At 45.5% G+C, this 26,460-nt stretch overlaps 1 protein-coding gene across 5 annotated transcripts; it reads left to right on the top strand.

The window, feature by feature from the left end:
- Positions 1-925: 925 nt before the first annotated feature.
- Positions 926-26,424, top strand: TRAF3IP3 (TRAF3 interacting protein 3). Of its 5 annotated transcripts, none has more exons than XM_032136678.2 (16): positions 926-1,161; positions 4,868-5,210; positions 7,363-7,510; positions 7,662-7,719; positions 7,929-7,953; positions 8,222-8,251; positions 8,351-8,446; positions 17,084-17,155; positions 19,474-19,614; positions 19,724-19,861; positions 21,459-21,594; positions 22,216-22,278; positions 23,414-23,473; positions 24,567-24,703; positions 25,456-25,569; positions 26,167-26,424. In XM_032136678.2, the coding sequence occupies exons 2-16, from the start codon at positions 4,926-4,928 to the stop codon at positions 26,257-26,259; spliced, it is 1,596 nt and encodes a 531-aa protein (XP_031992569.1). In that variant the 5' UTR covers positions 926-1,161; positions 4,868-4,925; the 3' UTR covers positions 26,260-26,424. The 5 variants fall into 5 exon arrangements, with proteins under 5 accessions (XP_031992569.1, XP_031992567.1, XP_031992570.1 ...); XM_032136676.2 differs by having other exon boundaries at positions 4,868-5,270; XM_032136679.2 differs by lacking the exon at positions 23,414-23,473 and having other exon boundaries at positions 4,868-5,270.
- The last annotated feature ends 36 nt before the right edge of the window (positions 26,425-26,460 follow it).

Below are 26,460 nucleotides of genomic sequence, written 5' to 3'. Positions count from 1 at the left end.
AGTACTTGAGAATCCATCCTCTGCTTTTCGCTGCCAATTCCTTGTCCTTTTTCTCCTCAAAGAACAGAGAAAGAAGCAGAAGCAGAGAAAATGGTGACAAACTCTCCACATGTTAATAAATGTGATCACAGCTATTTTTAAGTCCCATTACCTGCCTCACGTGTGTCAAACCTTAGAATTCCAAAGTGCCACGGACATCACCCAACTACCACAGTGAGTAGCATCCAGACAAGGTGAATTTTACAAGGTTACAAAGCTGCTCGGTTAACGTCCCAACCCAGTTTCCTCTCCACTATTTTAGCCTGAACTTCTTGGGAATTTCCTGGCTGCATCATTTGTGATGGCTTCATCTTAATGCATGCAAATCAGTTCCCTTTAGTTTTTCCCTAAATTTCCTAGTCCGGTTGACTGGATAAAAAATGTGTAGAAGACTCTGCCTTCTATTCCTTCCTTCATCCCCCAGCTACCCACCTTTACACCCCCTTCTCATTGCTCCAGAAAGGAGCAAATCCAGAGTTGGCCTCATTCCAGAATCTGAGAAAGACACCAGCTACTTCAGAAGAGCAGAAACTCTTTACAACACCAGGATTGGGAAGAGGTGGCTAAAGAAAAAGGAAAATCCTTGCACAAAGAACTACCTGATACACATGAAAGCCTACACTGAGAACATCTCATCTAGGTCTTACCACCAGAAAGGCATTTTTTTCCCTCTCATAGAAACCACAAAGGTCTGAATCTGACCCAGAGGACTATCCTTTTCTAATCGTGGAAAGGAATCTTGACTTGAAACTGTCCAAGAGCTCCGACCAATCCAGTAGCAAGAGAAAGGGTGGCCGGGGTGCCTACTGATGGGAGGAGCTCCTGAGCCCAGCCCTGGAGGCCTCAGAGTTCAGGGGCCCACTCAGATGATACCAGAGAGCAACAGAGAGGAACTGGGGTTTGCGAACCTTGTGGTTTTGTCTGTTTCCTGTTTCAGCAAGGCTGCTGTGCAAAAAGAAAGACGGTACCAAGAAGGGACGTGTTAATGGGGCCCAGACCTATGGATTGAAAGCGTGTGCTTTACCCATCTGCTGTCTTGCTCCATCTGAGACCAGAGCCAAGATCTGCCCAGGAGCTGGAATGCTTTCCTGAGTGGCTTGAGTTGGAGCCTGGGACTTGGAGGTAACTGAGAAGGAGGATGCTTTTGTGTCCAGGTTTGGGAACTCCAACTTTGGGGTAGGGCAGAAGATGCTCTACCATCCCAGCTCCCCTGGGTGAAGAGAGAGTGGGTGGCATAGTTTAAGGGTGTCAGGGGTTTGGGTAACCAAGAAAGTATCCTGTGTTGGTTTCCTGTGGCGCTAGCCATGGCACAGGGTACAGCTTGCACTACTCCTCTGTTCCAGTAGATTAGATTACATTAGATTAGGAGTGAATCAAACGACTTAGAGTTCAGGCTACCCAGTGATATGGGCATGAATTAAATGACCTTTTATAGTTTTCTTCAAAGCAGGGATCCCTGAACACAAGACTGCCTTCCCAGCAGCTTAAGCGCAGGCCCCTCTCCCCTCAGTTCACACTGAGAGCCAGGAAGGCCAACCCATGCAGGAAGCCATTCATTGTCTCCATTGCACACATGGCCAGGAAGTAAAAGCGAGACTCAGAAAGGCATGTCAAGCCACAGTCAGGTGAGGAGCTGTGCCCTGTTCTCTCTCTACAGCCTGAGAGACCAGGCTGAGCCTTCCCAGCCAGTAACCCTTCTTCCTCCAAGCTCTAAGTGAGCCCAGTCATGCTGCCAGGGGGGAACCTGAGAGATGCCAGAAATCCTGGGCAGTGGCCCAGTGATCTTTCTTTGAACCCTACGGGGACCAGTTCCCTTTTCTTTAGCAGCCTATCCCTGTCAGCCGTCCCACATACCTTCTTGTTTTCAAGCAAGTCAGTAGGGTCCAGATATCCCAGAAACCTGGGTAGGGTTCTATGCAGCATGCTGCACCAAATCCTAGCAGGTGTGGTAGCCAAGCCATCTGGGAACACTCTCCTCTCTAAGGAGGCATTTCCACTGCAGCTTCTTTTTTAAGTAAGAAGGCTCAATGTCTGCCCCAAGGAAGCAGACAGCAGAGCAGCTGTGTGTTTCAGTGGACTAAGATTGGTGGCCTGGGTGGAGAGCCCAGAGAGACCTCATCTCGGGCACTCTCTTCTCCCCCATAGCCCTTTCCTCTTCGCGGCAAGAAGGTAGGAGGATTCTCAATGTTCTGTCTCCAATACAAAACCTGTGGGGGAGCTGGAGCCAAACAGGGAGGGGACCTCACACCTTATGTGTGACGCAGGCAGACCTCATCTCTTCCTTACCTTTCTGCTTGGTGTAATTGGGATGGCGATTATGTCCAGACCACAGAGAAGCCCTTTCTCCTTATAGCCCAAACCCAGAGGTCAGAGGAACCCAGAGGTCAGAGTCCAAACCCAGAGGTCAGAAGTAAATGTGACTTCAGCATGGGGCCAGCATCCCCTCAATCTGGTAAACAATATACTCTGTCAAAGAGAGAGGGTTGAGAGGATGAGAGAAGGCATTCTTGGTCCTGGACGTGCTAGTTTAGCTTGGAGCCTTTGTCTTACAGCACCAAGTCTTCAATATCCAACATCAGCATAACAAGGATAATATTCGCAATTACTTTTGCACCAACCTAATAAGAATACTTTATGTCTTTATTATCAAAAGGTAACATTTATTGTGTGCTCCATGCCAGGTGCATGGCCAGCATTTTGTCATTTAATCCTTATAACCTACAAGGCAGGTCCTAGCCCCATTTTATAAATGAGGAGACTGGGGCTTAGAGATGTTTAATAGCTTATGTAAAAACACACACAGGTTGTAGGTGACAGAGCCAGAACATGAGTCCACACAGTGTGACTCCAAGAGCCAGGGCTCTCCACTGCAATCCATGGCAGAATAGCCAGGGGCTGTGGCTCAGGGATGCTGTGAATGTAGGTTCTAGACATGGAGTTCACATGCACATAATCCTGGGTCTCCACCATCCAGTCATTTATAACAATAGACATGGGTCTCTCAGACCCTTTTTTTTAAGTCTTTAAATAAAGAAAGTGGCAGGGAGGAAGTCAAGGGACCACCCCCTGTGCCCACTCCCACCCTTATCCAAGAAGAAGTAAGGAAAAACAAAGAAGAGAGCCATTCGGAATGGGTCTGTAGAGGACAAACATTAACAACTTCACATTTCTGCTTGGAATCAATGCTGCGTGACACCAGAGTATGCCCCTCCAACCCTCAAGAGTCAGGCATTTGAGTGTCCAGGGCTTGACCACACAAAACTCCTCTCAGGGAAGAAGACCGTCCCACCCATGACCCTGGGGAATGAGTGGTAGGATCAGAGAGAAAACAAGAATCATGCAGAGAATTCCAGACTGAGCCAGGATAGCAAAGTCCCAGTAAAGGGGCAGAGAGTCTGCTACCTGTTGAGTCTGTTTGGCCTATAAATAAACCTCAAGGGGTTAGAGCTAGCAAATGCCTGCTGGTTGGTGAAGCTGAGATACCCTCCTCCCAGGGTGGTGGGTAATGAGGTCGTGGGAGGAAGAGAAGCAGCAGCAGCAGCTGTGAGGGGGAGTCCCTCTTCCTTCATCAGTCCCTGGTCTGACTCCAGTGATCAGAGGAGGCAGGACACAGAATTTCCAATGCTCAGAATCCAGCTCATCCAAATCCAGTCCAACTCAGCAAAGTGACCAGAAGGTTCTAGGAGGATAAACTACAGAAGGTAGGTGGGGAAGAGTAGGAAAGAGAAAGGCACAGAGAAGGAAAAGGGGATTCACGTCTGGGTGCTATGTGATATCAGGTAAGGCCATGCAAAGGTACATCTTGTGGCCCCTACACCAAGCCTGGCTCCCTGGAAACTTCTGATTACTGTTTTTGTTTTGTTTCTTTTCTGTTTGCAACAGCCTTATTGAGGTATAATTCATGTGCTTATGGGTTTGGATGGCACAATCTGTGTCTGGGCTAAGGAAAGCAGACTTGGCACCAGAATTAGCCCTGACAGGGAGGTAATCCTAAAGAAATGGAACCCTCAGCCCTAAGAGTATTGGAGCCAGATGCTCTGAAATGGGTTTTGGCCAGCACTAGGCATGTGGCAGATGCTCAGTCAATACTGATTGGACTTGATCTGCACCCGAGAGACAGAGCCCAGTCCTGAGCTTGGAGTGGGGGGCCCATGGACCATTGTCAGGACAGCAGGTTGGAGGAATTAGGGTAGGGTTTCCCTCCTAAACCATGCCAGGTCCAGGCTCACAAGCTAGTTGCTTAAAGTCTAGAAGAGAGCAATGGGTGCTGGTCACAGGACTGGTCACCACCTGAGGGGGGTGTGGTTAGCCCTCCAGATCCTTGAGAAGTGTCACTCAACTATGTTAGTAACAGCTTGGACCAAGACAGCAGTAAAGATACTGACTTTCCTTTTCAACTGGGGAATAAGAGGGCAGATTGGCTCAACTTAGCTGCTTCTCTAGAAGTCTGGAAAATGAACACACACCTGCCATCCAAGAGGCTATAAGCTCATTATGATTTTAATCAATTATTTCTCATGTTCCCCTGACTTAGAGGCATGGTAAGATGTTCAGTCAAGGAGTAAGTGGCAGCCATAGAGACCCTTTTACTTTACAAAGGGGAAACGTCGGCTAGAGAAAAGCAGGAATTCACTTTTATAAGATTGTATTAGTTCATTAGAGACTGAGCCCAAGAGTCCTGACTCCCAGTTTGATACCACCATGTCCTCAGTTTTCAACCCACATGGATGGAACTCTGTGCTATTTCTGCCCCCTGGTCTAGGGAGATAGTCATTTTTCTGCCCATCTTCTGACCCCTCCCCTTCTCCTCCCTCTTGGCATTTGGCAGATCCAGGCATCTATTCCAGGAACTGGAAGCCAAGCGCAACAGGTGCTTGGAGGTCATCATGATCAGCCCAGACCCCAGGCCCTCCCCTGGCTTGGCCCGGTGGGCCGAGAGCTATGAGGCCAAGTGTGAGCGCAGGCAAGAGACCCGTGAAAGCCGCCGCTGCCGTCCCAATGTGACCACTTGCCGCCAGGTGGGGAAGACGCTGAGGATCCAGCAGAGAGAGCAGCTCCAGAGAGCTCGACTGCAGCAGTTCTTCAGGAGGAGGAACCTGGAGCTAGAGGAGAAGGGCAAAGCGCAGCGTCCCCAGGCCAGGGAGCAAGGGCCCTCCAGGCGGCCAGGACAGGTGACTGTCCTCAAGGAACCCTTGTCTTGTGCCAGCAGGATCTCTTCTCCCAGAGAGCAGGTGGGCTGTGTCAAGGGACATACTGCTCTGTGCTCTGGGACCCTCTCTGGACAAGGAGGGTGGGTGGGCTCAAGGTCACTAAAAAGTGATCTAAATTAAGTCCTTCTTCCTCAGTCATACAGTGAAGTTGCCAACAGCTACTTATTCAGAGATTTTTGCTGTTGTGTTTTCGTTTGTTTAGCTCTTTTTGTTCTGCACTTGACTTGTAAGAGAGAAAAAATAATTTTTAAAAGCAATTCCAGGCTGGGCATGTTGGCTCATACCTGTAATCCCAGCACTTTGGGAGGCCAAGGCAGGAGGATCACTTGAGGCCAGGAGGTCGAGACCAGCCTTTTGATAGAGACAAGACCCTGTCTCTATCAAAAACTTTACAAACTAGCCAGGCATGGTGGTGCACACCTGTAGTCCTAACCAATCAGGAGGCAAAGATGGGAGGATTACTTGAACCCAGGAGTTTGAAGCTGCAATAAGCTATGATCACACCATTGCACTCCAGCCTGGGCAACAGAGGGAGACCCTATCTCTAAAAAACTTAAATAAAAATAATTCCAAAGCTAATGCCTATATCAATTCAAATTTAGGCAATATACACATATCTTCTACAGCTATCTTATAGCATTCATTTATCCATCAGTCATCAAATATTTACTGAAAGCTTATTATATGCCAAGTACACAGGCCAGTCTTCTGGACACACACACAGACATATCTGTCCTCTTTTCTTCTGCAAGGCTGTTGTGCCCACTCTTCTCACTTTCTCTTGTGACATTCCAATTCTATTAAATCACTTGGCTATAGCCTCATCTGGTCCAGGAAGCCTTCCCTGGCTTCTCCAGGCCACCTCTGCTGTCTATGGGCCTTGTGAGGTTAAAATCTTCTAAGATTGTGTAACCCTTAGAGGGCCCATTAGTCTGGCCTGGAAAGGAACAACGTTGGCAAAAACCAGGGTAGGCTGAGATGACCTTGGCCAGCAAACCATCTTCCTACTGAGGTTGTGAGCATGTTGACAGCAGGGACGTGTCCACTATGTTCCATGGTAATGCTTGGCATTGTTCCCTACCGAGAGTGGGTACTCCATCAGGGCTTCTTAACTAGTGGATCTGTTATGCTCAATAGGAGATGCTGTTCAGAGAAATGATCCTAGAGCCCAGTTGCAAAAGAAAACGAACTGTATACTAAAGCAAAAAACCTTCCCACAACTCCCCACTTTACCTAGTCTTCACACAAAACCTCAATGATTTTCTAGCTGTTACTAAGAGGAAGGAAGCTTTCCTTTGAATATGGAAGGAACCTTATGGATTATCTATTCCAAACTCCTCACTACACAGACAGAAGACTGAGACCTAGAAAAGATGGGATCTGAACCCAGATCCCTTCACTCCCCACTCAGACCAGTTCTCTTTCCACATACCATGTTGGCTATGCAAGTGGCCAAAACCAAACAAGGTAGAGAGAGAGAAAAAAACAACAACTAGAGATTCTAGAGAGAAAACCTGGAGAAAAGTACAGCTCCACATATGCCTGGCCTGAGGAGGACCATTTCTGCCAGTCAGGACAAGGATATCAGGAGCAGGAGAAGCCTGTGTGGCTCTGAAAGCTTGAGTGGGCTACTTTGGTTTTGAGGATCTGAAACATTGTCTTCGTCCTGTAATGAATTACCACAGACTGGGTGGCTTAAATAACAGAAATTTGTTTCTTACAATTCTGGAGTCGAGGTCTAAGACCACGGATCCTGCAGATCTGGTGTCTGATGAGAGCACTCTTCCCACTGTGCAGATGGCCTTCTTCCCATTGTGTCCTCACAAGGGCAGAGAGCAGAGAGAGAAAGCAAGCTCTCTCGTGTCTCTTCTAATAATGGCACTAATCCCATTCCTGAGGGCTCCCCACTCTGACCTAATTATTTCTCAAAGGCTCCACCTCCTAATACTATCACATTGGGAGTTAGGATTTCAACACACAAATTTGGGCGAGGGGACAATAAACACTCAATCCATAACAAACATGATGGTTGGTTTTTCCTTCTGAAATCATCAGGAGAATCTTTCAAGAGGCTCCAGGCAGTGGTTTTCAGCATTCCCCACTTGCCTTCCAGGTGACAGGCACCAGCTCTGAAGTCTTTCCAGCCCAGCATCCTCCTCCCTCAGGCATCTGCAGGGATCTGACTGACCACCTCTCCTCACAGGCTGGGGGCCTTCCTCCACAGGACGCTCCTAGTAAGAAGCCACCCAAACACCACCGTGGTAAGAGCAGAGCCTCCCTCACTCCACAGGGCCCGCAGAGAATCCTGAGACAGCTGTCCCAGCTCACTGGCAATGGAGAGTCCCTGTCTCTCCCCCACTTCCCCCACTTCCTCCCCATAAGTTCTAAATCAACTTATCCTCCATCTCTTAGGTACTCAGACAAAGGCAGAAGGACCAACAATTAAGAACGATGCCAGTCAGCAAACCAAGTGAGTTCCTGACCCTAACCCTCTCACATCCCATCCATTCCTCTCTAGAGAGAACACAACGAATTTCCATGTCCACCTTAATTAAGAAAGAGGAAGCCCTTCCCCACCCTACTGGCTCTTCAGAAGGGATTTCAGAAGGAATCAACCCACTGCCTCCTGACTTGATTCTTTGGTCCATTATCATTATTTTTAATTTCTTCTCTTTCCAGTTATGGAGTTGCAGTTCTGGATAAGGTAAGCACGTATTCACTTTGAAGGGGTCGAATCAGAAAGTATTAAGCGCTGACATTCTGGAATTCCATGAAAAACTTGGCTGGGATGGAGGGGCATCTTCTTCCTGCATGGCAAGGGGGTACTGAACATAGACGTGGGGACTAAAGGGACCCTGTCAGAGCCAAAGCAAAAGAGGTTTTCTCTACACAAACCAACCCAGGCTCTGGTTCTATGTCCCAGGGTTTCAGGGGACTTACAGACATTTTGAACCCTTGTTCTTTCTCTCCAGGAAATCATTCAGCTTTCTGATTACCTCAAAGTAAGTGGCATGTGATCCTTCCCCTCAGTTCCTCCATCCACCTACTGCCTGATCCTCCAGATTAATCTTACCCTATTGCACTTTGTGCCTGCACCCCAGGAGGCCCTACAAAGGGAGCTGGTCCTAAAACAGAAAATGGTGATTCTCCAAGACCTACTGTCCACTCTGATTCAGGCCTCTGACAGCTCTTGGAAGGTAAGGGAATTAAATTTTTTTTTTAACAAAGCTCATGGGCTTCTATGTGTTCCCATCTCATTTTTCTTTCCACATCATCGCAGTAAGAGAAGGGGTTTTCTGACTACTGAAAAGTGAGCTGGGAAGAGGCAGAAGATGAGGGGGATGGTGCTCAGACCTAGAAGTCAAACAGGTCACAATAAATATATTGGTCATCACCTGAGGGTCATGGTGCTACATATCCAAGGAAGACCCAGAACCAAAAGTGGCAAGAATTCCCATTTTTTAATTTGTTGGAAGGAATGAAGGAAGATCCCAATATAGTTTATATTACTGAATATGGTAAATGTCAAATATTTTTGTATGGGATTCACACTGATATTTATCCAAACCAGCATGCCATGTACCCACTCAGTCCGAATAAAAATATCGGAGTGGAAAGGGACCTTAGAGACAATCTGGTCTAATACTCTTATTTTGCCCATGAAGAAACTGAGTTTCATAGGGGTCAAGTAACTTGCCAAAAGTCACACAGCTAGTTAGTGGCAGATCTGGAACTAAAATTCAGGCCTTTGATTTTAGTCCATTCAATGTGCAATATTCACAGATTATGTCCTCTATACAGAACACTGGACTAGCACTAGAAATAATGAGATTATTTAGATAGGGTTCTTGCTTTGAGAAGGCTCATGGTTTTGTAAGAAAGACACATGACTAAACAATATAAAAACATGAAAGATAAAAGAAATGTTTTCAAGATATAGGAAAATACAAGAAGGAGTGAGACTCCAGAGAAGAAAAGAGCCAGGGGAATACTTATATAAGCATCTGCCGGGAAAATATGGAAGCAGGAATAGTATTTTAGTTGGGGTACAGGCAAAGGTCTAAAGGCAAGTCCGGGCGTGGTGGCTCACACCTGTAATCCCAGCACTTTGGGAGCCCGAGGTGGATGGACCACTTGAGGTCAGGAGTTCAAGACCAGCCTGGCCAACATGGCGAAACCCCGTCTCTACTAAAAATACAAAAATATTAGCTGGGTGTGGTTGCACATGCCTGTAATCCCAGCTACTCAGGAGGCTGAGTCAGGAGAATCACTTGAACCAAGAAGGCAGAGGTTGCAGTAAGCTGAGATCACCTCATTGCACTCCAGCCTGGGCAAAAGAGCGAGACTCCATCTCAAAGAAAAAAAAAAAAATCTAAAGGCATGACACAGTCTAGTAAAATGGTTCTCTAATTTTTTTATTTCAGGATTGCTTTATACTTTTTAAATTATTGAAAATATACAAGAAATGTTTATATTTACCATATGAGAAATTAAAACAGTCGGCCAGGCACCGTGCGTCATGCCTGTAAATCCCAGCACTTTGGAAGGCCAATGCAGGAAGATCACCTGAGGTCAGGAGTTAGAGACCAGCCTGGCCAACATGGCAAAACCCTGTCTGTACTAAAAATACAAAACTTAGCCAGGCATGCCGGGCGCGGTGGCTCACGCTTGTAATCCCAGCACTTTGGGAGGCTGAGGCAGGCGGATCATGAGGTCAGGAGATCGAGACCACGGTGAAACCCCGTCTCTACTAAAAAATACAAAAAATTAGCCGGGCGTGGTGGCGGGCGCCTGTAGTCCCAGCTACTCGGAGAGGCTGAGGCAGGAGAATGGCGTGAACCCGGGAGGTGGAGCTTGCAGTGAGCCGAGATTGCGCCACTGCACTACAGCCTGGGCAACAGAGCAAGACTCCGTCTCAAAAAAAAAAAAAAAATTAGCCAGGCATGGTGGTGCACACCTGTAATCTCAGCTACTCCAGAGGCTGGGCCACAAGAATTGCTTGAGCCCAGGAGGTGGAGGTTGCAGTGAGCCAAGATCGTGCCACTGCACTCCAGCCTAGGTGACAGAGCAGGACTCCCTCTCACAAAAAAAAAAAAAAAAAAAAAAAAAAAAAAAAGAAAGAAAAATTAAGACAGAAATTGAGAAAGAATTATTAATTTTAAAATAATGATAGTAAAATATTTCATGCTAACCTAAATTACATGTTTTAAGAAAAACGGTCTGGGCACGGTGGCTCACACCTGTAATCCCAGACTTTGGGAGGCCAAGGCAGGTGGATCACTTGAGCTCAGGAGTTCAAGACCAGCCTCGGCAACATGGCAAAACCTCGTCTCTACTAAAAATACAAAAAATTAGCCAGGTACATTGGCATGCACCTGTAGTCTTAGCAACTCGGGAAGCTGAGGCAGGAGAATCTCTTGAGCCCCAGGGGTGGAGGTTGCAGTGAGCCAAGATTGCACCACTGCATTCCAGCCTGGGTGACGGGAGCGAAACTCTGTCTCGAAAAAGAACTATATTTTCAAAAACAAAATTAGTGACAGGAGTGTCATTGCTTTACACTTTTGCAAATATTTTTAATGTCTGGCTGAAAAAAAGACAGCTAGATTCTCATATTTGCTTCTGTTTTCAATCTATTGGTTTAAACATAAAGAAAAATCCAGTCTCACACAAATATGTCATTACAAAAAGTAAGACTTTGCTGATCCCTTAAAAGGGTCTTGGGGATTCCCAAGGTTCCTCAGAATCCCCATGTTGAAACCTGTAAATTAGTATATACTATAAATTCATGTATTAGTACGAGCTACAAGCAGCTTGACACCACCAAAGCATAAAGCACCAGGTGGAAAGAGATGGAGCACACAACCTCAATGGCCTGTGTGACATCTCACCCTACCTTGAAGATGGCTTGAGCAGAGAAAGAAAGATGATGGGAGAGTATGGAACAAAACTGAGAAGTTGCAGTGATGTAAAGAGGACTTCCTAAGCTCAGCCCTGCTCCTCACGTCAGACATTGTACCTGGATTTTTCAGTCTATGGTCAGAGATCCTGATTGTTAGGTCATTTTCATTGACAGAGTAGGAACTTGGGGCAGACAGCTGTGCATGTGAGGTGGTTTCTGGTCCCGAACTAAATTGAGATCATCTCACTCATTTGTTTGACAGTCATTTGATAAGTTCCAACTCTGTGCTGGGCCTTGTGCTACAGGGACAAAGAGCATTACAGTCCTAACTCTTGAGGAGCTCACAGTCCAGCCATGAAGACAGAGACATGTAATAAATAACACCAAAACAGTATAATAAGGCTATTGCAGCAGTGCATACAGCATGATGCAGGAAAAAGAGAAAGAAGGCAGCAATTATTCCACCTAAGGTGGAATAGGGAAGTCTTTAAGGGAAGGAAACCTGGCCAGGCATGGCAGCTGATGCCTATAATCCCGGCACTTTGGGAGGCCAAGGCGGGTGGACCACCTGAGGCCAGGAGTTCAAGACCAGCCTGGCCAACATGGCGAAAACCTGTCTCTACTAAAAATACAAAAATTAGCTGAGCGTGATAGTGCATGCCTGAAGTCCCAGCTACTCGGGAGGCTGAGACACAAGAATTGCTTGAACCGGGAGGTGGAGGTTGCAGTGAGCTGAGATTGTGCCACTGCACTCCAGCCTGGGTGACACAGCAAGACTATGTCTCAAAAAATAAAAATAAAGGAAAGAAACCATTTTAGCTGAATCTTGAAGGATGAGTAGGAGCTAACCAGTAGAGAAGCAAGAGTGATGATGAAGGGAAAAAGCAGAAAGTAGAAGAATGTTTAAGGTTTAGGAATTGGAATGATTACAGGCCTATGTATGGCAAAGAATTGGCTATAGCAGAGTATGGCTGAAATGAAGGTATGCCAGAGTAGTGCCAAAGAAAGGATCTCAGACAGGTCTTTAGAATTATGGGTCTTAAACTTTTTCTGTTGAACAAGGTATCTCAAACTTGAATAATGCATGGACCCATTTTTAAAGGAAACCCATATATGTATACATATAAAAGCAGAGATCCTTTAGAATGCATGCTACCCAGCTTGAGAAACACTGCTATTGGTAATAAGCTGAGTAGGAACGGAACTATGCTTTACTGAGGTTTAAAGTCCTACACTTAGCAATGTCTGGCTCATCCTTAGAAGGTATGCAATTACTATCTGAGGAAATGACTTGTGAATGATCAGATCTGTGTCTTAAAAGGTTCTCTAACTTCCAACTGGATGCAGTGTCTCACACCTGTAATCTCAACACTTTGGGGGGCCAAGGCAGAAGGATCACTTGAGTGATCAAGACCAGCCTGGGCAACATAGTGAGACCTCATCTCTACTAAAAATAAAAAAAATTAGCCATGCATGGTGGTACACACCTATAGTCCCAGCTACTTGGGAGGCTGAGGCAGGAGGATCGCTTGAGCCCAGAAGGTCCAGGCTGCACCACTGTACTCCTGCATGGGGTAACAGAGCAAGACCCTGTCTTGAAAAAAAAAAAAAAAAGAGGGGGGAGGGTTCAAGGATTCTCTAACTTGTAGCAATAAGAACCCTGGCTCCAAGCGGGGGTTGGGGGAGTTGAAACTCTTGTAATATCCCAGTTAAGACAGAACCAGAGCTTGAATCAAAGCAAGCTTTGTGGGAATGAGGGGGGATATATTAAGAGACATTTCTGGGTTTGTCTCCAAGGAGTTTCACCCCATGCTCCAGCCCAAGAGCAGAAGTTCCCTTGGTTGTGGTTTTCTCCCTCCCTTCTTCTCACCCCTCCCAATCCTCACCCTTCTCTTCTTCGTCCCTCCTCCCCACCAACCCCCTAGCTTCCAATTTTAAAGAAAAACAGTCTCAGACTTTTTCAGTTAACAGCTATTGTTTCCCCTAAAATAAGGCAATTCAACTCTATCTCTTCCATGAAAGCCTCAACTCCAATAAAAGTATAGCCCCAAACTGTGGTATCTGGGAAAAATAATTGGAAGAAAGTGGCCAGAACTGGTTCAGACCTTTATTTTTGCCATTTGACCTTCATAAATTTGAATTTCCAAATTCACATGCTGAGAACTTACCACAAACTCCCTATTAGAATCCCAAGGATCAGCTCCCTCCACTGGCTTCACCTCCAGATATCTCTGGGCCTTTTGGATACCATAGGCCCTGGGGCACTATTGAGACTCCTGAGGAGGGTCCAACCTTCAGGGCAGAAACACCTCTACTAGCAGAGAAAGCAAGCTTTCAATATTGTGCAATACAAAAACGAGAGCAGGGCAGCCTTGGGTTTGAAGATCTCCATCCTGGAATTAAGATCTTGAGATGACAGCGCAGTGGGGATTGGCTGAAGCCCTAAGCAACCTCTACTAGAGCAGAGAGATGAGCTGTGGGCTGGTGCTTCTGTGGTGAGGTGGTGGTGTTTCTGGAGAGCAGATCAGAGGCAGGGGAAAACCACGCAGAAGCAGGAGCTGAAGACCTCAGACCGGCACCAGGTGTGTATGGCCTCCACCTTGCTCCTCTCTTCACTGGGGGTTATATGCCCTCTGAGCCCTCGCTTCCCGGGGTCAAACTGCCTAGAATGTCAGCAGTAGGCCTGTAAAAAGTGCTTCTTCCCAGATACTGTAACACTGGGCTTCAGTGTGGGGAGCCTGGGGCTCAGACCAGGAAACTACATGCCCGATTTGCAACAACTTGGCTGCGACTTTTGTGATGTTTTGGGGAGTCCAGAAAAGCAGAGCTGTGGAAAGAGGTTTCGTTCAAGCTCCAGACTTGGGTGGCCCTTCATCCCCACTGAAGGGGCTATCGTAAATTGTCTTCCATTGCAACACGAATGGAAAAGTAATCTGGGGTTGGGCCAATATAAAAACAGTTGAAAGAGGCAAAATATTGGATTAAAGCCATACTATGGAATGGGGAGAGAGGAGATACCCCAAAAGGGTAGGAGACTGGGAACATTTTAAGAATATTGCCTTAGGCCTGTTTTCTTCCCAAAATATAGCAAGATAAACCTTAAACTTGGTAGGTTTGATTGCATTCTGCATAGAAAGAGTTTGGGCAAAGGCAAATGTGTGGAGCTGGAAGATGTGAACCAGAGGAGGTAGGTGTAGAGCCAGCTGATTTCAGGACCTGTGGATTTGACAATGAACAGGCCACAGCGGAATGCAGCCGTTTTACCAGTTACTTCAAAGCTCAAACAGTAGAAGTCTTTGTCCACATCTTCCATCGGTCCCAAAGCCCTGTGCTTATTGTAGATGCCAAATCCCTGACTCTCTGCTCTCCCTCACATGAGACGTTAGGAAAAACATTAATAGCAGGAGGCACTTTAAAAAATTATTTTTGGCAACGCTTTTTGCTTTTGCAAGCCCCAGCTGAGTAACACAGGAAGCCGAAAGGGTGGGGGCACCCCCTGGCTCCCATGGTTAGAAGAATAAGCCAAACAAGATCAAAACAGGAGCTGCGAGATACCACTTCCTGCCTCCCCCAGGCACCCTGAAACTCACTGAGGGAGGCGGACCTCAAAGCTGAGCCCCCTCCTATACCCCCAGACCGTTACAGACCGGAAATGTTATAAGAGATGGAAACGTCCAGGCCATCTGGCTGAGAGGGCCCATGGCGTCTCGGGCTTAAAGAGAGGTGGAATTTCAAGACCTCACAAGCGTCCCACTTAGCCTGGTTGGAAAAAGCCAGAGAAAGGATAGGAAAACCGGTCACTGCCCTTTCTCTGGAAAACTTGCTCTCATTGATGGCTCCCCGGCCCCCTCCCCTACACACATACACCCTACACAAAACTCCAGGCTGGAAGAACAAAACCCCTACCTGGGCAAAAGGGGCAAGTCTACAAAGGGAGGGGACAAAAAAGTAGCAGGGAAGCTGTAGCTAATCAGCTGAAATACTGAAAAACAGAAACAGAGACTGGCTCTTCATGTCGGCCTTGCTCCCCTCTCGCTCTTGAGATTAGCATCTTTCTTGGAATGTCCAAAATACCATTAGACAGCCCCAGCTTATGAATAAATAGAACGTGACTTTCTGGGAAGCTCCCTTACACCCCCTGCCGCCCTCACTCTGCTTTAATATCTCTCCGTTTCTTGCTTTCTTAAAGCTCTCACCTTGAGTCTAGTACGTACGTGTGCATGTGGAAATGTTCGTATGCAGGTGGAGGTGTGTGTGTGGAGATGGAAGTGTGTGTGTCCAGGTGGAACTGTGCGTGTGCATGTGGAGGTGTGTGTGTACATTTGGAAGTGCGTGTGTGCATGTGGAGGTGTGTGTGTCCAGGTAGAATGTGTGTGCATGTGGAGGTGTATCTGTGCATGTGGAGGCATGTGTGCAGCTGGAGGTGTGTGTGTGCAGGTGGAGGTGTGCATGTGGATGTGAAGGTGTGTGTGTGCATATGGAGGTGTGTGTGTGCAGGTAGAGGGGTGTGTGTGTATATGGAGGTGTGCGTGTGCATGTGAAGGTGTGTGTGCATGTGGAGGTGTACCTGTGCATGTGGAGGTGTGCGTGTGCAGCTGGAGGGGTGTGTGTGCAGGTAGAAGTGTGCACGTGAAGGTGTGTGTGTGCAGGTGGAGGGCTGTGTGTGCAGGTGGAAGTGTGCATGTGCATGTGAAGGTGTGTGTGTGCAGGTGGAGGTGTGTGTGTATATGGAGGTGTGTGCATGTGGAGGTGTGCGTGTGCATGTGAAGGTGTGTGTGCAGATGGAGGTGTATGTGTGCATATGGAGGTGGGCGTGTGCATGTGAAGGTGTGTGCAGGTGGAGGTGTATGTGTGCATATGGAGGTGTGCGTGTGCATGTGAACGTGTGTGTGTGCAAGTGGAGATACATGTATGCAGGTGGAGGTGTATGTGTGCAGGTGGAAGTGTACGTGTGCATGTGGAGGTGTGTGCATGTGAAGGTGTGTGTGTGCACATGGAGGTGTGCGTGTGCATGTGGAGGTGTGTGTATGCAGGTGGAGGTGTATGTGTGCAGGTGGAAGTGTACGTGTGCATGTGGAGGTGTGTGTGGCAGGGAGGGGAGTGTATTAATCTCCTAGGGCTGCTATGACAAAGTACCACAGTCAGGGGAACTTCAAAAACAGAAACTTATTTTCTCATAGTTCTAGAGGCTTAAAGTCTGAGATCAAGGTGTCAGCAGAGTTCGTTTCTCCTGTGGTCTCTCTCCCTGGCTTACAGATTGTCATCTCTCTCTGTGTCTCCACATGGCCTTCCCGCAGTGCCCTGATCTCCTCTTTTAATAAGGACATCCATCAATATTGGATTCGGGCCCAGCTTAATGGCCTCATTTTAACTTAACTACATCTTTAAAGACCTTGTCTCCAAATATGGTCACATTCTGGGGCACTCGGGGCTTAGGACTTCAACATAGGAATGTTGAGGAGATACAAATGAGCTCATAACTGAGGGCAAGGGAGGGAATAAACATTCTCCCGGGAGGGGAGACTGGGTTAGCCTCACTGGCCTACATTTTACAGGGAAAAGTCAATGTACAAGACTGAGAAGAGGTGAGGAGTGCAGAAGTGCCTAGACAGGGGAGGGAGATAGTGAACGAAAGGGTAGCTTAAAAGCTTTCCTTCCAGGGCCCCCTGCTATGCTACCCTGAGCCATTTGATAAAAAGCGAGGTAAAAAGAGGACTTGAGGCCAGTCTGATTCTTTCTTGTCCTAGTCCAGAGAAACAGGAGAAGATCCTCTTCTATCCAGCATCCTTTGTCATCTTTCCTCCTGCCTGCCTCCTGAAAGAGTTCACTGTTTGAGCACCAACCATGTGCTGGGCAGTAGGATGGGAATATAGAGTTAAACTCTTTGCAGACTAGATTTGGGCCCAAGCTCATTAACTCATCCCATTTGCTCCAGGGACAGCTTAATGAAGACAAACTGAAGGGGAAACTGAGATCCTTAGAAAACCAGCTGTACACCTGTACCCAGGTAAGCATTCTGAAGGATATTTCCATCTCGGGAATCTAGAATTAAATGAGAAGAATGCTTGAACCTCAATCTTACTTTCAAGAAATGCCACCAGATGGAGAATAACACACCCATTCCTACTTACCCAGTTCTGGCTTGGCCATTTACACTTTAGTTTCTAATTCACTAGATCACTGTCTTCATCCTTCTTCCTCTCCCTTTCTCCCAGTATCCTTCTCTTTGCACCCTGGAGGAATCCCAGCACTATCCACTTTGTCAGCTCCAGGGGAACCTTGAGAATACCTGACAGTGTAGGGAAAGGCCCTTGGTAAAGATTCACACCACCCAGACAGACATTTACACATCCTAATCTTCGAACAGATGAGTTAGATGTTATAATGAAGTCTTAGAAAATTATTTTCATTCCATGGGCAACTTTTTTCTGTTTTTTCTAGCAACCCCTGGAAGAATGTAAAAGCTCTTTTACTTGGCTCTTCTGTAACACCATTTTCCAGCATTAGTAATCTCTTGATTGGCCTAATCTTGGTTTACAAGAGATAGAAAGAAGTCAGCTTTCACATTTGAGAAGTGATGGATACATGACAGGTGGGAAGATGTCAAATAAGAGAATGGGGTGAAACAGGCAGAATTCTCCCATCTGGAGTTAGAGAGAGAAGACAGTCCTGGCCACATTGATGGCGTCTTACAGGGGAAGAGAGTTTATGGAGTCTATAAGTTTCTTGGTCTACAACTTTCATTTTTTCAGTACAACTTGCTTTGTCAGGACTAAATAATGCCAACCAAGTTCACAGGAGACTAATATATAATCCAGAATGCCAGTCTATTCAACAGAGAATAACACATAACCAGTGCCCAGCACGGATGGTCATCGGATGTCCAATAACTGGGACATCCCCTACATATGACCTCAACCAGGTTAATTCCTGGATCTGGTTTTTAATGAAAGTTCCAAAACTGTAAGACCCACTCAAATTTAAATCCAAAATTTCAGACAATTCCAAAGCTAAATGGAAATGATTTCATATTGATCCCTAAATTTTTGTCATCTGGTCTACTGCTTACACAGTGGGTAATCCAGAATTGACAGTAAAATCTGCCTGCCTTCTCCGAAATCACAGGGCATAAAGATGAAAGAAAGGTAGAAGGCAAGACCCCCAGTGAATTAGCAAAGCTGTGCTTGTGTCTCCTTAATCCTGCAGCCAGGAGGAATTTTATAATGCAAATGTATTAATTTTAAAACATTAAGTTCATTAGGCATTGTAGAGATGCTACAATGATTTTTTTTAAAGCAGCAGCAGTATGCTCCCTCCCTAAAGGAGTTTACAATCCAGTATGAAAGACAGATGAGTCAATAGAGTAGAATAATAGAGGCATACAGGGGATACTATGTGAACACTATGAACACTAAGAAAAGCTACCTAATCCATAAGACATTGTGGGATGCCGATAGTTGGTCAGTTTATCAGAACTGATGATACTGGACTGAATCTTGAGTATGAGTAGAAGTTAACCAGCTGTAGGCAGAAGAAGCTATATGGGTAAAGGCAGAGCCCCAAAAAACAGAGTGCTGGGGGATCTGCAAACATCTCAGCTTAGGTGGAAGTAGCATGGGATGAAAGTCTAGGTGTGTAAGTGGAGCCATGACAAGGAGTTTGGATGTGATTCTTAGGATGCCGAGAATCCATGGAGAGATTTATGCAGGAAGTGGCAAGATCAGATTTGCATTTTAGAAAGAACCCTGTAAATGCAGGACTGAAAAGGGACTGAAGGGAGGCAATATTTGAAGAAAGGGAGGCTGTTGCATTCATCCACATAACACTACTACTAGAGCCTGAACTAAGGAAGCAGCAGTAGGGATAGAGATGAGACAGATATGAACTGTTAAGGAAATTGTCAAGGCTCAATGACCAACTGATTACTGGGAGGAAGTGAGAGAGAAAATGAAGATTGACTCCCTGGTTTAGGGTTTGGAAAAGCCTGGATGGATGATGATTCTGGTCACTGAGATAGGAACCCCAAGAAAAAAGAACATGTTTAGAAAGATGAGTCCTGTTTAGACATGTCGGATTTCAAGAGCTTGTGGAAGGCCTCGGATACAACGCCTAGCAAGCTTAGGGCACTGTTTATTATGCCCCCCACTCATCTCTCATTGCCTGAGGGACTCCCCTTGCTAGCTCTACCCTAAAAGAAATGGCTCACTAGATTACTGGTATCTCTGCCTGGGGGAAGAACCAACTTCTTTTCATTTCTGTATCCCAGCTCAGGATTTGGCACACAGAAGCTCAATGTGTATTTGTTGAATTGCATCAAATTTACAGAAATACTCCCCTTGGGGAATGAAAAAAGTACTACTGGAGATGGAAGACCAGAAAAACAGCTATGAGCAGAAGGCCAAGGAGTCACTGCAGAAAGTGCTGGAGGAGAAAATGAATGCAGAACAGCAACTACAGAGCACACAGGTATGGGGATGCCACAGAGACCATGGGGCTGGGGACTCCAGGCAGCTTGGGGAACAAGGGAGCCAGCTGCACAACTCCCTGGAACCCTCTCCTCTCTGATTTCCCTCAGCGATCCCTGGCCCTGGCAGAGCAGAAGTGTGAAGAGTGGAAGAGCCAGTATGAGGCTCTGAAGGAGGACTGGAGGACCCTTGGGACCCAGCACAGGGAGCTGGAGAGCCAGCTCCACGTGCTTCAGTCCAAACTGCAGGTACCAGGCACTGGGGGTGGGGAGGGAAGACAGGGTATGGGGAGGAGGGGTGGTGATGAAAGAAGCTGTTCTGGATTAGGGACTCCAAAGGCAGCTGACAGCATCTGGCTTTCAGTTCCTCGGTCACCACCTACTTTGTACCAAATTCACTGTCTTGGCTCTGAAATCTAGTTGTGAGTTTAGCAAGGATGTCTGTATTGCCATGCAAATGAACTAAGCGTTCATTGGAATGACACCATGACCACCCAAATGAACAGAACTGGCTGCAATATTCATCAGCCTACTAATGTCATATCCCAACCCACTCTCCAAACTCCATCCCAAAAAAGCATCCAGTTCAAAATTGCCCACTGTTGGCACAGAAAGAATGTCACTAATTTATTTACAGGTGAGTACTAACTAACACTTTCTGCCAATGTGTTTTTTAAGCAATTACATTTAGCAATTATAATTAAACTCTTGGCATCCTCAAGGGTTCCATCATCTTCAATCTGTCCTAAGCCTCAGTTTCCCCATCTCTAAAATGAGGATAATAGTACCTACATCATAAGGTGATTCTGAGTATTAAGTAAGACAATCCGTGTAAAGCACTTAGCACAATGCCTGGCACATAAAAGCACTCAGTAAATATTAGCTATTATTTTGCATAGATTTATTTACCTGGTTTGGAATTTTAAGGATCCATCTCAAAAGCTGATCTTTGTAATTTTCCTGAAGCAGGGCTCAGAACAGCCCACTTGATAAGAGACAGAGTATATGAGTCTTATCAAAGGAGTGAGCCCAGCTGGTCACTCTGCGTGGTGGTCACTTGTTCTCTTCTTCCCATCACCTATAAGGCAACTGCTATGAAGATTTTTGTGGGGCGTTTTTTAACTTTGAATCTTTGTGGAAAAAAAAAGACCCTAACCAAAAAAAAATTGATACTGCCAGAAGAAGAAAAAAAGAGAAAATGAAAACATCTAGAAAACTAATGACTTCGTATTCCTTAATTTGGTGATTTACCCAAGTGTCAAGACATGAGTTCCACACCAATGACAACCACTTACATTTCCCCTAGAATGGCAGATTTTTTAAAGTACTGGGTTTCCTAAAGCAATTCTTATTTTATATATTCTAATTTATATACATGTATGTGTCACTTAGACCTGTCACTAGAAATGGTTTAGAAAATAAACTTACACTACACATGCCTCAGTCCACTTCAAAACTACTGGCACACACCCAGTCCCTGCTACTCAGAAGGCTAAGGTGGGAGGATTGCTTGAGCCCAAGAGGTCGAGGCTGCAATGAGCTATGATGGCACCACTGCACCCCAGTCTGGGTGACAAAGTGAGACCCCATCTCTAAAAATAAATAAATAAAAGACACGAGTTCCTTGTGAATATCAAAAGTCTAATCTGCCGTTATAAATGTGAGGAACAAAGCAATGGGAAGAATAGGAAAAAAGAAAGACTTCTCTATTTTCTCATCTCCCTAACATTCCTTCTATCTCTAAAATTCCAGAATTTTCTATATTTTCCTCTTCCATGGTACCTGCCCCCCAACCTCCACCCCAACACTGACCTCCTTCTATATTGGCCCCTCCTCCTCCTTACAGGGAGCAGATAGCAGGGACTTACAGATGAACCAGGCCCTGCGATTTTTGGAAAATGAGCACCAGGAACTGCAGGCCAAGATTGAATGCCTGCAAGGGGACAGAGACCTGTGCAGCTTGGATACCCAGGACCTACAAGGTACTCTTCTCCTTGGAGGCCTTGGGCGCATGGCAGCCATGGCCAAGTGAGCTAAGAAAAAAGAAACTGAGTTAAGAGAAAGGCTTCAGCCTTTTAATTGTTTGCTTGATTGGTTGATTGGCTTTATAATCTCATTTTACCTTGAGGGAGAGGCAGGACTGTTTTAATCATCCAAAACTGAAAATTAATTTCACTGTACTAGATAGAGTATCTTGTTGTCTGAGCTCTCTTTTTTAGCCCATCCCTCTGGGCCAGATCACAGCTGCTCCCACATCAGTCACATATGTCAAGGCCACAGTCCTAATTTGAAAGGGAAAGGTCAGTTGAAACACAAGGTATAGAGAAAGTCTCTCAGTCACACCCTCTGTGTCCGCTGATAGAGAAGACTAGACAGTGTGTAAACACAAGCCTCAATGCAACCCAACATTGTTGATGCACAAAACCTGAGGTACTTGGCTTCTGGTTTACCTCTTCAGAACTGGGACACGAAGATAGAGCAACTTCCAACAGACACGTTAAAGGCCGCGACAAGACAGCATCTATTACTAATTTCCATCCTTAAGTACTGAGTTCATTAAGTCTTGCGTTCCTTTATTTTGGCTTGCATTATTGCATTTCCAGATCAACTAAAAAGGTCAGAGGCGGAGAGACTCACCCTGGTGACCAGAGTACATCAGTTGCAGAGTAAGTTCACTTTCCAGATTCTGAAAGTCCACAGGGTTTTCCTGGGGCCCCTGGCCCACAAAAGGCACCCAGAGTGGGGACTAAGGGACCAGTCTTTGGCATATGCTCTAACTCTGTGCATTTTCCGACCCTCTTCTTGTGAAGTGAGGTCATTTACATAGCTCTCCATAAATTATGTATTAGCCTCTGTTCTTTTTTTTCTACTTTTCTCCTTCCATGCCAATGACACCACTTACATTGCCCCTAGAATTGCAGATTTTTTTTAAGTACTGGGTTTCCTAAAGCAGTTCTTATTTTATATATTCTAATTTATGTACATGAATGTGTCACATAGACCTGTCACTAGAGATGGTTTAGAAAATAAGCTTATACTATACGTGCCTCAATCTACTTCAAAACTACATATTGGGCCCAAAGAGGAAAAGGGACTTCTCAGAAGAAAAGCAGTTTCTGAAAAGCTGGAGAACCTGACTCAATTCATACGGCTGCTGGTTGCCCACCACTTTAACCTCTGACACCTGATAGAGAAGCTTCATGCAAACAGCAATGATTATTAAGAGAGTAAAGCAACCACAGGGAAAAGGGAAAATCTTCAAGCAAAGACTTGAAGATAGAGACATGGTAGGGGGAGATATAAGGATGCATAGCAAAGTACCACAGACTGGGTGCCTTGAAGAACAGAAATGTATTGTCTCACAGTTCTGGAGACTAGAAATCCAAGATGTCAGCAGGGTTGTTTCCTTCTGAGGGCGTTTAGGGAAAGATCTATTCCAGGGCTCTTTCCTTGGCTTTGTAGATGGCCGTCTTCTCTCTGGGTCTCTTCACATTGTCTTTCCCATGAACATATCTGTGTCCATATTTCCCCTTCTTATAAGGACACCACTGATATTAGATTGGGGCCCACCTGAATGACCCCATTTTCACTTGATTATCTTTTAAAGAACCTATCTCCAAATAAGGTCGTAATTTAAGGTACTGAGGGTTAGGACTTCAACATATATATTCTGGGGGACAAAATTCAACACATAGCAGATGGGAACATATTTAATAACCAAGGTTCTAAGCAAAGTTCTGAAAAGAAAACTCTTTGTAGTGAATATGCTAGCATAGACAAGTTCCTTGTGTTTTCCAACAGGTTTGCTTCAGAATCAATCCTTACAGCTTCAAGAACAGGAGAAACTCTTAACAAAGAAAGGTCAGCAAATTTATTACCACAAATTCTAAGATATTGCTCTTCCCTTACCTGCCTAAAGGCAGCGGGATGGACTGCATGACCTCCTGGAGTCCCAGCCAGTTCTGGGAGTCTGTTAAGTCTGGGATGTGTGGGAGCCTTTTAAGGACTGATCATTGGCTCTGAGGACACTTCAACTAGTTAGCCTTCTATCCTGAAGTATATAAACTGTGAAAAAGGGTTTCTATTCTCTCTGAAAGCACATGTCTGTGTTGAACATTTCAATAAATTTATTTTGAACTCAGGATTTCATGTCAATTTTTACACACTTGATTTTCCAAATCACATCCAACTCCCCAGCCCCAAACCACATAGCATGCCAGAGTCAACTCACTCTTAGCCCTAGAGTCTACTGTCCGTGTTTCCTGAGAATTCACTGTGTATACAGAGGGGCAATAGCTCCTCACCTGTCCACTACACACGACCTTTTGTTTTCTCCTCACAATCATTGGGCATAATATAATAGATAAGGCAGAAATTTTTATGCCCACATAGTATAGATAAGAACATGAAAGTCTATGGTGACACAAACTAACAACACAGCTACAACAACAATCCAAAACTTCTGACTCCTAGTCCATGCTCTTTTCACCAAGACTAAGACTGCAGGGTGGCTAAAAAACCATCTTTAACCATATGAAGATAAATTTTAGGATATGACTGCCATCTTCACAACTTTCAAATGAGGACATCAGGGAAAAGGGATTATATTAAAGCATCCACCAAACTTATTTGACAAACTAGGAAGAATATGACATACAACCAATGACATTACATTAGTAAGTATTCACTGAAACTATCTAGCACTAGATAAGACTGGGGATACAAAGAAAAGATGCCAATCTTGCCCTCAAGGAGCTCAGATTCCAGCTGTCTGTCCAAGCTTAGCAGGGGCCTACTGGAAGTTAACCTTTATGTCAGAGAATGCCATCAGTCTAGCCAAGAGCACACCCTCCCAAGTTCCCTCCCCTCTCCCCACTCCTAGTGGTCTCACCCTCAGGGCCCTTCCTCAGAGGTGTGGGCCTCACCGTCACCAAGAATCTGGCTGCTTTTTTAGATCAGGCTTTGCCCGTGTGGAGTCCAAAGTCCTTCCCTAACGAAGTGGAGCCTGAGGGTACAGGGAAGGAGAAAGACTGGGATCTCAGAGACCAGCTGCAAAAGAAGACTTTGCAGCTCCAGGCCAAGGAAAAGGAGGTGAGAGGGTGACCTGAGATCGTAAGGGCTCATTTGCAGGATAGCAGAGAAACCTGGGAGGCAGCCAAAGCGCAGGGATTTCAAAGTTTAAGTTGTGAATGGATAACCACAGACACTCATTTGCCTACATAAAGTGTCTGTGCTTTTGGGCTGACTTGTCAATCTTTTCTCTTCCTTATTTATACCAACTCCTATTCAAGGTTTTATTAAATGGTTACCTTTTAGAAAGTCGACCAAAACTCAAACACATTTAATAAAAATATTAACTTCTCAATATGTCGTCCCACATTGAGTATCTTAAGTCTTTATATGTCCTTTAAAGAGTAAAACTCTTCCTTTGTACATACTCACAAACATACACATTCCCAGAAGTATTGATATGCAACTAGCTCCTGGGAAAGAAACTTGTACTAAGGTCACTTCTAGGTCGTTTGTTCTATAAGAACGTCATTTTTCGGTGTCTCTCATTTGCAAAGCACTTGCATGTAAAGTCATATGAAAGAACTTCAATGTATAAAATGTAATATTATAATATGCACTACTGTCAATCATTTAAATGAACACATTCCTGACAATGTGAGACAGTCAAAAGACAAACAAATCCCTGAGAATGGTTGGGAAGGGACGATGGTGGTAAAAATTCCAAATGAGTGAAACTTACAAAGGGCGGTCTCCCCTGCCTGGGCTCTAGACTTCTAGACTTCCGTCCTAGACAGAAGTGACAGTGATGACTTTGGTGATGTTCTCCCCAGTGTAGAGAACTGCATTCAGAGTTAGACAACCTCAGTGACGAGTATCTCTCCTGCCTGCGTAAGCTGCAGCACTGCCGAGAAGAGCTGAACCAGAGCCAGCAGCTGCCTCCCAGAGTAAGAGGGTCTCTCCTTCCCATAAAGCCCTGGATGATGGGACGATTCCTTCTTTAACCAAGTTTTGCAGATAAAATGTATCAGCCCACGCCAACGACTGGCCATCCTGTCCTACTGTGCTTGGTTTATACTATACTGACATTATGGCAACCATTGAAAAAAACACTGGCTCGTGCATCAAAGCCCAACTTTCACAGAACTCTCAATGCCAGAAGGAAAGACTTACTCTTAGCTAAAGTATGAAAGGGTGTTCTTTTAGCCGATGATACACGTGGTGGCAAGAACAGAAGGACACAAAAGTACTGGGGAATACAAAGAAAGAATATAATTTTGCTGGGTTATTTTCCACCCTTCATTATTCATATCAGTATTTATATATCTGGTCCCTGATGGATATGGCTCCCTGGGCCAGAGAACATTGGTTAAGTGGTTTTACCCCAAGACAGGTGACAAAGTGGGAGACAGAGTAAAAAGCTTTTTCTCCACCACCAACCCAGGGTTTTCCACTGGGCTAGAGAAGGAAGAAGAAAGATTTTTGCGTATATCTTTTCCAATCAACTCATGGCCACTTTCTTCTGTCTCCCTGTCCCCCTACAGAGGCAATATGGGCGATGGCTCCCAGTGCTGATGGTGGTGGTTGCTGCAGCACTGGCAGTGTTCCTGGCCAATAAAGACAACCTGATGATCTGAATAATTTGTGACAACTGCCTTGGGTGAAAATCAGAAGAAAGCAACTCAACGAAAAACTCAGAAGGTTTGGGTACATTACAGCTTGGGTTTTCCAACTGACTTAGGATTTCTGACTTTTTGTTATTTTCTTAACCTACTGTGAATAAACTTCACCTGACCAGATTGTTCCTCAGAACTCTCAGTTTATTCTTGAATGGTGTA

This window comes from Hylobates moloch, unplaced genomic scaffold (assembly GCF_009828535.3).
Source record: "Hylobates moloch isolate HMO894 unplaced genomic scaffold, HMol_V3 SCAFFOLD_18, whole genome shotgun sequence".
NCBI lineage: Eukaryota > Metazoa > Chordata > Mammalia > Primates > Hylobatidae > Hylobates > Hylobates moloch.
Note: the sequence above shows the minus strand (reverse complement) of the source record. Positions and strands in the feature narration are given on the sequence as shown.

Excerpts from the sequence above, each read along its gene's own strand:
- TRAF3IP3 (XM_032136676.2), top strand. The coding sequence starts at position 4,926 with ATGATCAGCCCAGACCCCAGGCCCTCCCCTGGCTTGGCCCGGTGGGCC. Across the intron at positions 7,720-7,928 it reads GATGCCAGTCAGCAAACCAA|TTATGGAGTTGCAGTTCTGG; the intron begins GTGAGTTCCTGA and ends TTCTCTTTCCAG. Across the intron at positions 21,595-22,215 it reads GGATACCCAGGACCTACAAG|ATCAACTAAAAAGGTCAGAG; the intron begins GTACTCTTCTCC and ends TTGCATTTCCAG.